At 32.9% G+C, this 12,326-nt stretch overlaps 1 protein-coding gene and 5 non-coding genes across 7 annotated transcripts in view; 4 read left to right on the top strand and 2 right to left on the bottom strand.

Moving 5' to 3' along the window:
• The window catches only part of LOC6643500 (protein outspread), a 55,247-nt gene extending 52,321 nt beyond the window's left edge, over positions 1 to 2,926 (top strand). The window contains exons 8-11 of one of the 2 annotated variants that reach the window (XM_023176476.2): positions 52 to 201; positions 282 to 393; positions 562 to 889; positions 2,235 to 2,926. In XM_023176476.2, the coding sequence (XP_023032244.1) occupies positions 52 to 201; positions 282 to 393; positions 562 to 889; positions 2,235 to 2,422 (778 nt within the window). In that variant the 3' untranslated portion in view covers positions 2,423 to 2,926. The remainder of the gene's footprint in view (positions 1 to 51; positions 202 to 281; positions 394 to 561; positions 890 to 2,234) is intronic. The other variant, XM_002066419.3, reaches the window with a different exon arrangement.
• A 535-nt stretch (positions 2,927 to 3,461) lies between these two features.
• Positions 3,462 to 3,533, bottom strand: Trnap-agg. Its single transcript has one exon. It is a non-coding gene; the product is annotated as a tRNA-Pro (tRNA).
• Positions 3,534 to 3,756: 223 nt separating this feature from the next.
• Trnap-agg lies at positions 3,757 to 3,828 on the top strand. The gene has a single exon. It is a non-coding gene; the product is annotated as a tRNA-Pro (tRNA).
• A 156-nt stretch (positions 3,829 to 3,984) lies between these two features.
• On the top strand, positions 3,985 to 4,056 carry Trnap-agg. The gene has a single exon. It is a non-coding gene; the product is annotated as a tRNA-Pro (tRNA).
• A 156-nt stretch (positions 4,057 to 4,212) lies between these two features.
• Positions 4,213 to 4,284, top strand: Trnap-cgg. Its single transcript has one exon. It is a non-coding gene; the product is annotated as a tRNA-Pro (tRNA).
• A 4,048-nt stretch (positions 4,285 to 8,332) lies between these two features.
• Positions 8,333 to 8,404, bottom strand: Trnap-agg. Its single transcript has one exon. It is a non-coding gene; the product is annotated as a tRNA-Pro (tRNA).
• Between the last annotated feature and the right edge of the window lie 3,922 nt (positions 8,405 to 12,326).

Here is a 12,326-nt window from a genome sequence, read left to right as displayed (position 1 = left end):
CAAGTAACAATTTTTAATGGCTCTAGTCTATATAACCGACTCTTCTTTCAGAGAGGAACTGGAAGAGCTGCGTTTGGAAATTCTTTCGTTTTCTGATAAATACACAATCAAGTGTGTGGAAAATGCTGCCCTTGAGGAGAAATTGGATTTGGCCAATGGCAAATTGAGACATTTTCAGCAAATGCAACAGCTTGAGCTAAGGTAATATAACCAAACCTTCTTTCGGGACTCCTTTTTAATCGAAAAATTATATCAATTTGCACTTTTGGTCTATCCCATAGAAATAAACAATTTCGTGCCCATTTGGCCTCAGATGATCCAAGCAACGATGTCCACTTTGTGCAGGGGCTAACAAACGATTCTCGTGATGATGCTGACTGTGAAGATAGCGAAGTAAGTTCAAATTATTTCTTCAATACAAATGCATTTAGAATGAAACAAAAACCACACACAAATTAAAAAATGGAAATTTTTAAGATACGTAACTAACACTAATCATAAACATTTTCCAACACACCCGACCAACCAACCAAATCAACCAATAAAATCGAAACCCCCCAGAATGTACCTGTACAGTGTGCACAACCAATAACGACTGAAACAACAGCAGCTACAACAAGAGCAACACCAACAACCTGTACGAGAACAGCAAGTGACACTGTTAACGTAAACATTTCCAAACCGAGATCATCCGAGATAATGGAGCAAAACCTATTTGTGATACCCTCCCATATGCTAAATTGTAACCCAGTTTCTGCTGCTGCTGCTAACAATTCTGATTGTCAACAAATTCAAATCGATATCGATAACATTGATGCAATCGGCTATGAGCCATGCTATAAAACATTCGATATATTTGAGATCTATCAGAATCGTTTGAGTTTTCAAGGTAAACGAAATGCAACTATAACATTTCTAAAACTTTCTCTTTGGGGCAGTGCACCATATAATTTCAAAGCAGAAATCAGCAGCAATATGATTCGACCTCTCTCTTTCTCTCTCACACACACTCTGTCTCTGTCTTTCGTTCACTCACTCGCTGTCTCTTGACTTTTTTCTCTCTATCATACACACACATAAGCACATACATATCTCGCTCTTTGTGGTTAAGGTGTTTGGTAAACAAAAAAAAAAAAAAGTTCTTTAAACATTAAAACACACTTCTTAATTTTAAGGAATAGGACACAATTTAAAAGATCTCATATCTAACAATAACCAACCTTGGTTTTTTAGTAAAAGCTAGAGCAGAGATCGACAGATTTCTCTAACATGGAATGGAAATGTATTTCTGTTAATTTGAACTCAACTTTATCAGAGGAAACTGATTTTCTAAAGAATAGTTCATAAACTGACAGTATTGTTATCAAAAAAAATTGTTTTTTTTTTTTTGGGTATTATTTAAAAAGATTTAAGCAAGGCCAACTCTCTCCTTAGTGCCCAGCCTGTGTTTACGGATTAAAGTAGTGAAATAATTTCAATATTCTCGACTAATGTCGGTTTTAGGAACTTTTTACTAAAGAAAAACCAAGTGATAGAAAATGACTGGGATTCTGGGGGTCTGGACATCCCCGAAATATTAGTCTTTTAAATAATTTTTGAACTTTCTTAGCTCTCTTCACGACAGCTCACGACTTTTGTATAAGTTGGATAAATCTTCGTACTGATTTTTTCGGCGTCGGGTGACTCTGTCCAAAATAGTTTTCTAGAACACAAAAAATGGTTGTTCTCCAATTTCATTTAATATCAGTGTATGATAAGGTAGAAGGTTTGGTCAAATTGCCAATACTTTTGTCCATTTCATATGGATATGCTTTTCACTTTGTAATTTTATTGAATTAAGTTTTGAACGAAGGTTCTTTTTTAACTGCAAATACAATCAATCAATATCAAAGAATATTTATGAGTTATAATCAATTAAACTACTAACACTAAAATTAAAATTTTTTAGTTGTTATTTAAAACTAATTTAGTTGGTTATGACTAGTAGTTTCCTCATGTCGATGACTGTAAAATCTTTAATAATTTATATACGATACACATCTAAAATACGTTGATTAGGTTAAAACTTACAAATTTTTGTTTCACATATATCATTAATGGCATTACTAAAAATTATAAATGGTTTTTAAACATACACATACACTAATAGAAAAAAAAAATTGCAAACAAAATATTAATTTTATATTTTCTATGGTCCTTTTTTTCGTTTTTTTGCATTGGCTTTTCTCTTACAGGTTTAAAAGAGAACTCCACATTTGGGAAAAGTTTAAGAAAATCCACTGCACAGACATCACCAGCATCATCAGATATAACAACAACAGAAAGATTAACAACAAATAAGCCCAGTCAAAAGCAATTGTTTAAAACGGCTGCCGTAATTAACATTCAACAGCAACAAATACCCGAAGAAAAAGCACAATGAACAAATGAAGCAACAAAAATAAAAAGAAAATGCAATAACCAAGCGACAAAACAAAAACCCGAACCAGTGGAACAACCAAAGAATAATTAGTGCTAATAATAAATAACCTAATTAAATACATAATTATAAATAATTAACATAAATGAAAACAAAAAAAAAGAAAGAGAACCAAAACGGCACGAAAATTAATGTAAATAATGCGAATAACATTTATAACAGAAACAACAATAAAAGAACTGGTCCAAGATCATAATGAAATCGATGATAATAATGATAATGATGATGATGTTGGTGATGTACAGTGATATGGATTATGATGATGATGATGTTGGTGACCTAAGGAGCCATCTCCCCCAGGAGATGAGAACCAGAGCACGGAAGTAAACGACTGTTCACCCCCCTCCAAGGCATTTGTGGAGAGGACGTCGAGCAATGAATTCAATATGAACAACTAACCCGCCCCAACAGCAAACAAAACCAACAATAACAACAACAATTATGGCGTCATCAACAACACAACAACAAGTTCATGTATTTATCGGATATATTCATACATACATATACATATATACATACATCTTTATATAACTGTATCTTTCGTATTCTGTATGTTATTCTTTATTGTATTGTACGTTTATTCAAGTTTTTCTATGTCCACAAAATGTGTCATTTATTTATGTTTATGTAGTTTTTAGGTCTCGAAATTGTTTTCAATATACATATATATATTATACATTAATACATATACATATAAAAAATATATATACAATACATATGAAGATCATTAAAAGAAATATTTGTTTTGTTAACCATTTCGTTTGGTCATTTAATCAAATACTTTTATCTAAATTAATTGAATTTTTAAACTAACTAAATAAGTGGGACAACAAGAAAAATGAATACAACACAAAGCCCAACAATTGTTAATATAATTTACCTTTAAGTCGTTATTTGTGCAACAACAAACAAAAAAGAATACAATAAATATCTATAAATGTTTATTAAAAATATATTTGAAAACAAAAAATTTTCTTCACTTGGGCTCGTCCGGGATTTGAACCCGGGACCTCCCGCACCCTAAGCGGAAATCATACCCCTAGACCAACGAGCCAGTTGATGTTGGCCTGGCAGGGTGTTCATTTGGCTCATAGCCAAGCACAAACTGGTTTATTTACTTTTAGCCAACTTCATTAAATTGAATATTTAATTTAAATTAGGCAACTTACATAATATGAAGGCTATTTGTTAACATAAATTAAAACTATCGAAACATAAATTAGCATTTTCTGAAAGGGAAACTTTTGGAGCCTATTTTTGGCCGGCTTCGATCACCTGGCTCGTTGGTCTAGGGGTATGATTTCCGCTTAGGGTGCGGGAGGTCCCGGGTTCAAATCCCGGACGAGCCCAAGTGAAGTTTCTTTTGCTTCCTTTTTTATTTTATGACAATGGAACTCTCGAAAGGATTCGAAATTGAAGTTCAGATTAACAAGAGCTTTGTTTTTTCTTCCTTTTTAATTAAATTAATTAATAAATCAATCGTGATTGTAAGCCGAAAGTAAACTGGCTCGTTGGTCTAGGGGTATGATTTCCGCTTAGGGTGCGGGAGGTCCCGGGTTCAAATCCCGGACGAGCCCAAGTGGAGTTACTTTTTTTTCATTAAATTTTTTGCTCTCCTTGAAAATTATTGCCAATAAGTTTGTTAACTTCATTATTACAACTTTATTTTTTTTCCAATAAAACTATTTTAAAACTTACTTCTTTAAGTAAGTGTTTCAGAATATTACATAACCGGCTCGTTGGTCTAGGGGTATGATTTCCGCTTCGGGTGCGGGAGGTCCCGGGTTCAAATCCCGGACGAGCCCTTTTGGGTTTACAAATATTTTATAAAACAATATATGTACATCGAAATATATTTTTTATCTTTTGTTTCCACTGATATTTGTGGAGTGTGGTTAAAGCTAAACACTTGTTCGGTCAATTTGAAGAAATGTATCTTAATACGATTCAGAATTTATTTTGCTAATAATAAGTGCTAAACAAATAACGCCAATTTAGATTTTCTTCGTCGATTAATCTTCAAATTTGTTTTCAAAACTTTGAGATCCTTATTAAACGACAACTCGACAAACAAAAATATGTTAACTTCTTATTTAAACATGAAAAGAAAAAATATTGCATTAATTTGGTATCATTGTATAGGTTAGTATTATGAATATTTAAGGTAGGCAAGTAAAAATTCTGTTTGAAACAAAACAAATCGAATTTCAATTTTTATTAACTGCACCGAGTTTTATCTGCAATATGATGGTAATATGTGTGATTATAGCCGATAAGCAGAATAATAAAAATCGATTGGATATATCAAAAAGTCCCAATACTTGAACACGAAACTGTTTCAAGTGCAAACGTCCCAAAAACATTTCCATCTATAAATAAACTTTGGTTAAATGTTTACAAATTGATTAAAATAAAAAGAATTGCACTTACATTCATTATCAATTCGCGGTGTTGCCAGATGAATTCGTTTTCGAAACTAAGATTTCGTATAACCCGAGAGCTGACAATTGCTTTATCAACGGCGAACGAAAGAATTACCACATTGATGATTTGCAACATTACAAAACCGATTAACGTTTTCTTCCATAGAAATGGAAGCAAAATTATCTTGCAAATTGGCTGAGTTATGAAATACATGGTATAAGATAACAAAGCAAAAAGTGGAACCTCCACAAGTCGATGGAATTTAGTAGCTGCACTTTGAATATCCTCGTAAAGAGCTATACACTCGTCCAGTTGCTTTCCAGCCTTCACTAGATCAGGACGACTGAAACGCTCCAAAGATCTCATTTGTTCGGTAAACTCGTGGCGCACATAATTATTGAATTCAGTGTAAAGAACATTCACACTTAAATAGCCAATGAAACAGATGTGCAACATCGATCTGCATGCAAAGTTCATAAAGATGGTAGAAATTAAAAACACATTTTTGAACTTGTTAACTTTTTCCAGAAAATAAACGACATCTGAGAATGTCCCATAGATTACGATCAAGGTCAGGCTAAGCAAAAGAAACAGTTCAAATTCACCTCCGAATCCCAAGTTCCTTTGGTTCTGCAAGGTTTGAAGTTTCGCAAATAATTTAAGAAAAGTATTCACAGTAGAGAGAAAATGCTTTTCATAGCATATCTGTTTCCATAAGATGATTGTGATGCAGATTACGGTAATGATTATCCGAATCGTACCAAATACAACTTCAAAAAGCATATCAGTATTACTTATAAGATCGATATAAGAATAAACGAACGCACAGGTGAATAAAGCTCTTAAAGAGATGCCACACCATTTACACCAGAAGCGTTCATAGGCCACAAGTAAACCTTTCTGACGTCTCACACCAAATCCAACAAGTCCCGAGTAGGTTAGAAAGATGAAATACACCTTCAATATTATGGCAGAGAGCTTTGAGATGCTCTGACGACTTAAGATTTCGAACATGACTGTATGACTGACTATATTGATGGACGAATCTATATTGGTTACCCTTAACTGGTTAAAATTTCTTGCCATTGCAAAAGGTTTCTTCATTTAGTTAATGGTTGTTACCAATGTTAATTTCGATAAGATCGGTGACTTTATCTTGACATTAATATGATGAAATTTTACATTGGTAGCAAATTAAGAAACAGCTAAGAGGAAAACGTTATATTGGATCAAGCACACCACTTTTTGCCTGATTAAAATTGATTTTTAATTGGATACAATATAATTTTATGATACCATAAGAGAAGCAGCTGATTGTTAAACTCCCCACAGAAACCGATTAGCCCTGAATTTTATGAGTTTTCTCATTTTTTGCTATGAACTGGATTTGTTTTCAGTTCAGTCAGATTTGCAGTCAACTGTCAAAACTGCAAAATCAATTAAAATAAGAAAAAGAATCAACCAATTTAATTGTTTTTTTTTCTTTACACGAGCCTCTAATAAAATTAAAGTTTAAAATCTATTTCTTAAATTACTTTGAATCTATTCCAATACTTTTTTTTTAATACAATCAAATTTTTATTTTATTTTCAACATAGTTAATTTTAATTGAAACGAATCAATTTTTTGACAAATAATAGTGATTATAATATTTGATTACATTCAATAAAAGTTGTTCTTATAAGAATAGAAAAGTGTCTATATGTCATGATGTTTACTTATTTTTCTTCTCTCCCAGTTTAATTTGCAAGACGATGGTTACGTGAGTAATTATAGCAGATAAACAGATCAAAATAAATCGATTGGATATGTCAAAAAGTCCCAATATTTGAACTCGAAACTGTTTTAGGTGTAAACGTCCAAAAAACATTTCCATCTAATGGTAAAAATTGGTTAAAGTTGAAAGAAATTCATAATACATAAATACGTACTCACCTTCATTACCAATTCGCGGTGTTGCCAGATGAACTCGTTTTCAAAACTCAAGTTTCTTATTACTCGGGAGCTTGCAATTGCCTTATCCACAGCGACAGAAAGAATAATGACATCTAGAGCAAGCTTAACTAGAATAGCCCAAATGAAGTTGTCCCACCAAAATGGTCTTAAAATGAGTTTAAAACTTATTATAGCAATGGCAGACAGACAACACCCCATTGCAAAGAATAAGGGTAGCTCAAAAAGTCGATGGAAGTTATTGGCTGCACTTTGAATATCCTCATAAAGAGCTATGCACTTGTCAAGGAGTTTACCCGCTTTCCTAATCTTATTATTGCGGTTTGATTGCTCCAAGGATTTTATTTGATCGGCAAATTCGTAGCGCACATAATTATTGAATTCGGTGTAAAGAACATTAACACTTAGATAACCAATAGCGCACATGTGTGTAACGAAACTAGTTGCTATGTTAAGAAAGATAAAACTTATTTGGTACACACAGTCAATTGTGCTTTTTTGCTCTACAAAGAATGCAACATTTGTGCATACTTCATATATCACACAAAGGAAAAGGAAAAGCAACAAAACTAATTCGAATTCACCTCCAAAACCGGAACTTGCTCTATTTGAAAGGTTTTGAACTCTCCAAAATAGTTTTAAAAACGCATTGGCCGTAGAAAGTATTTTATTTTCCTCCCAAATTTGTTTCCAAATACCCATAGCCACGCAGATAAGAACGGATATCACTCGAAGCCAGTTAATTACAATTTCTAATGTGTTATCTAATGTTCCGATGTAGGCCAAGTGACCACAGAAGAAAATACAACAGAACAAAACTCTTGAAAAGATGCCACACCATTTTAGCCAGAAGCGGTCATAGGTCACAAGTAAGCCATAGCCAACGCCATCCTTATGTCTTATACCGAATCCAACAAGACCCAAGTAAGTTAGAAAGATGAAATAGAGCTTTAAGATTTTTGCAGAAATCTTTGAGATAGTTTGCGAACTTGAGAATCCCAACATGACTGACTATTTTGATGAACGAAACTTTATTGGTTACCAATAACCGCTGGAAATTGTTTCTGGCCATTGCAAAAGGTTGTTCATTTAGTTAATGGTTCTTAAACATTTTAGTATATTAAGGATTATGACATTATCTTGACATAATTGTGGCAACATTTTTAATTTAGGAAAGACAAAGTTTAAATTGAATTGCACTTATAATTCATAATGGAAAATTGCAGTAAGCGATTAGAAAGTAGAATTGTGACGGTTTCAAAACAACATAAGCTTAAAAACTCGGAAATTAGTATGAACTCTAGGCAAAAATAGGCCAAAAACCGAAATCCAAATAAACTTCCTCATGAATGTCCAAACAAATTTTCTAAATCAATTGTAAGTTTAGGTTGCAACTCCGATGTCTCCGATTTGTTTCATAATAGACTACTTTATGAAAAATTCATTATAAAAAAACAAAATAATTCAACTTCACTTGGGCTCGTCCGGGATTTGAACCCGGGACCTCCCGCACCCTAAGCGGAAATCATACCCCTAGACCAACGAGCCAGTTGCCACATTAATGGCCAAAAGCTAATTTAAATGAACGAGCTTTTTAATGCAACCGCAACGATTGATGCTAACATCGCACCGAGGAATCGAACATCGAACCGATGAGTCGAACCTTTGAACATTCTTTTTGAGGTAAAGGTCAAAATATCGAGCACAAAAGGCACAAAAGGAAAGAAGGAAAAGTTTAGATAAAAACTTAGCTTACCGTAGCTTACTACCACCGGGCCCTGATATCTTCTCGACGGCCCTGGAAACAGGACAAGGTGTCTTGATGCTTGATGCCCAGCCGAAAGCTACAAAAAATGGTTCTCCACTTGTTGGCGGCATTAAAAAGTTGGGAGAGAAATGATAGGAAATCAAAAGATGCAAAGATGAATAACCTGTTAGAAGATGTCGAGATAAATTATTCTCTGTTGTTAAGTTAATATTTGATTCTTAAGCGGTTCTATCCGATTTACTTATAACGTACATACATATACATATGTACATACGTCCCAATCAACTTGTTCCACTTAATTGCATCCATAGTAAGAAGAAATGGTCTTAGCATTTAGAAACATTTATTTGGACATAAGTAGCGACATTTAATAATCCCTATAGATATTGAGTTAATGCAAACTAACAATAAGATACGTGACCCTCCAAAGGGTTATCCCCTAAAAGGAAGTCTAAACCTCAAATGACTTGATTGGAAGTTCAGTTATCATATCCCAATAGTAATTTAGAATTGTGTAGTAAATTGCAATAAAATTAAAGTGGATAAACAGTTTTGGTTTTCCACGAATCTACACAAACGCCAACAAAGAAAAAGAAATTAATACGCAACTAAAACGCCATGCTTAAGCCAATTTTCCTAAAGAAGTCAAATCAACTACAAATCGGTGGCGGATTCCGTTTTTTGAAGGGAAAAGGTGAAAGTCCATAAATTTTTTTCAGTTAATTAGAATATACATTTTGTATTAATATGATTATTAGGCATCTCATACGATATTAAATTTGTATTAAATTATTTTGCTTTGGTGTTTAATAAGCAGCGAAATTGACAAAAATAACGAACAAAAAATAATATTAAATAGCTAAATTGGGAATCAAATCCACATTTTTTCGACTGATGATTTACGACTACATAAATCACTTTAAAAAATTTGGTTGTTTTTTCAATTTTGATTAGCTATTAAATTATTTAAATGTGATTTAAATGTTGTCTTAAACTATCAGGCAAAAAAATGTTATATTTTTTAATTAAAATAAAATAAATTTCTATAATGGTTTTGTTTTTCGTTTTGTAAGGAATATTTTAGGACTGGTTCCTTTTGCATAAAAATTAGAGTAAATACATTCGAGTCTCGAGAATTCGTACCCCGCTAAATCGAAAACCTCAATATTTTGTAAAAACGGCTGATACCTTGAAAAAACTTCATTGGAATGAAAATCCCGGTAAATCGAAAACTTCTGAAAACCCGGTAAATTGAAAACTTCTGTAATTTGTAAAAAATTATGTTCCCTTGCCATTTTGTATTATCAAGACTCGACTGTAATAAGAAAATGTTTTAAAAGATTTTCAAAGAGATGGAAGTTAAGAAAATTTTACTTAAATTTTAAAAATTTTGAAATCAATATAATTTAAAATTTTTGGTTTTTTAAATGTCTATTAAAAATGCTTACGTCACTAAAAAGAAAAAAGGTTACATATAAAACTTGTTTAGCTACCTGCATTCGACTGCTTCTGTTCGGCTTACCTGAATCCGTTACTGACTTGGATGAGATGCTTTTGGTTCCATGCTGTCTGCTGCTGTCGATTGTAGGAAGAAAAAAGATGTACAATTCCATAAATGTCAACCTAACGTTCCCTTGGGGAACGTGCACAGAAGATTTAGATGGTCAGAGAGAAGAAAAGAACAGAACAGACCAAAACGAACCCTTTGCTCTCCTATTTGAAAATGCAGAAATTTATTTGCTGTTATGGACATTTTCCTGAGAACTTTGGGACGAGACTTGACTTCTTGACTTGGCCAGACTTGGTCTTGACATCTTCTCCACAGATTGCTGTGATGACTGACTGTGTGGGACAAGAACATCTTGTTTTGCGCATAATTAAAAGCGTTTTCCATTACGTAAGAAGATTCTCGTTTGTGTTTTTCTATGGATTTCACTTGAACTGAAAGATACAATTGCATCTGAAGGGAAATGGTGAATTGCTTTCAACTTTTCGATAAGCATTTAAGTGGCATTTTCTTTCCCCTTCCTGTTTTTCACTTACTCAGCATAATTGCTTTCGCTACTTGGGAAGCAAATTCGACAAAATGTTGACGAAACCAAATAACAGAAAAAAAAACAAAACAAAAACGCGAAACGTTGGCAAAATTAGTGAAAATTACAGGCCGCTGTTTAACTTTTCCATCACGATTTTCAACTTCATTGGCAAACAGCCGATCGATACGATATTTTCGGTGTTGTTTCAGCGTTTTATTCATCTGTCCCTGACCCTCTCGAAAAACATTTTGTGGGCGCTTTTCTTTCAACTTGAAATTACTAACAAATCCATTTTATTTGATTAGCTTTTTTTTGTCTCTCTTTTGGGGTTTTACTGTTTGCTTGTCGCTGAATTGGAAATTACTTAATTCGTTTGATTGAAAAAAAAAGAAATAAATTGGTAGTAAAGAAAGAAGGAAAGCAACCATTGAGATCAAGTGGGGGTTAATGTTAAGGAAAAATTGCTTAGCAGGTGACTGTAAGGAACACAAAGTGGCAGTCCAATGAACTTTCTATGGGATCGTGCCGGTTATGCAAGAGATTCAGTTCAGAATGCAAATCAGTTCATTCAAATTGCTTCACTATAATCAAGTCTACGAATGAGATCACTTCAATTGGCCACAACAAGAGATCATTACCATGTGGGCTTGCCAATATGCAATTACAATCTAGTTGAGCGTCTAATTTACCACACAATCCAATTGATGTATTAGAATTCACATATGAGGCAAATGAAGCAATATCATCGATAGAAATGTTTTAAACTCATTAAAAAGTCAAACCTAAATTGGTTATAATGAGTTCTATGTCTTTCAAGTGTTTAGGATAATTATAGTACACAATTATAAATGTCTAATTGTAAGTGAGGTTCTGTTTGATGAGTACGACTTCTATTTGGCAGGTTTAAGTTTGTTCGACTTTATAAATCTTTAAGCTTATCTTAGTTTCACGAAAAGTTTGACAGAAGATCGAACATTAGAATTATCTTGACTTTGACTTGAATGCTCCAACATTGTCAGCAGTTTCAATTGTTCAATTTCGTAATTTAATAAGCTAAAAAAAATTGTAATTTTGATTATAACTGAGTTTTAGCTTGAAGTCAATTACTTCAAAAACGTCGAAATCTACGCAGTTTATGGTATTAAGATCAGATGTTAAATATTTGGAGAAATAAGAATATAGAGTTCCTATAACTAGGATTATGCGCCGGTAATGGTTTTGGGGGTTAATCTTCCTAAATCGAAGGCAATAGATATCCGAGAAAAATGGCGTCAGCTTTAATTAGGCATTGGAATATGTTCTGCTTACGTTTGATCTTTCAACTTAGTGACTATAATTTTCTTTTCTACTCTATAAATAATAATTTTATTTTTGTTTTTTAACCAAACCATCTAAAAAAGATATGCGATTTCTCGATTTTTACAAGGTTTAAATGTAATTAGTGCAAAATCAGAATAAATAAGGCATAAATGTGTATAAAACTTATGAATGGAATGAAATTATGAAACAGCCATCCTTTTGAAGTCCCACTTAGAGCGATTTTGTAATAACTATATATAGTTTGCAAAAGTTTAAAAATCATTAGCATAAGTTGTATGTCATACAGAATTCAAAATTTGGAAATATTATTATTTATTTATTTATAATGTGATTGGGCAGTGATTGT

Source organism: Drosophila willistoni (assembly GCF_018902025.1).
Source record: "Drosophila willistoni isolate 14030-0811.24 chromosome 2R unlocalized genomic scaffold, UCI_dwil_1.1 Seg200, whole genome shotgun sequence".
NCBI lineage: Eukaryota > Metazoa > Arthropoda > Insecta > Diptera > Drosophilidae > Drosophila > Drosophila willistoni.
Note: the sequence above shows the minus strand (reverse complement) of the source record. Positions and strands in the feature narration are given on the sequence as shown.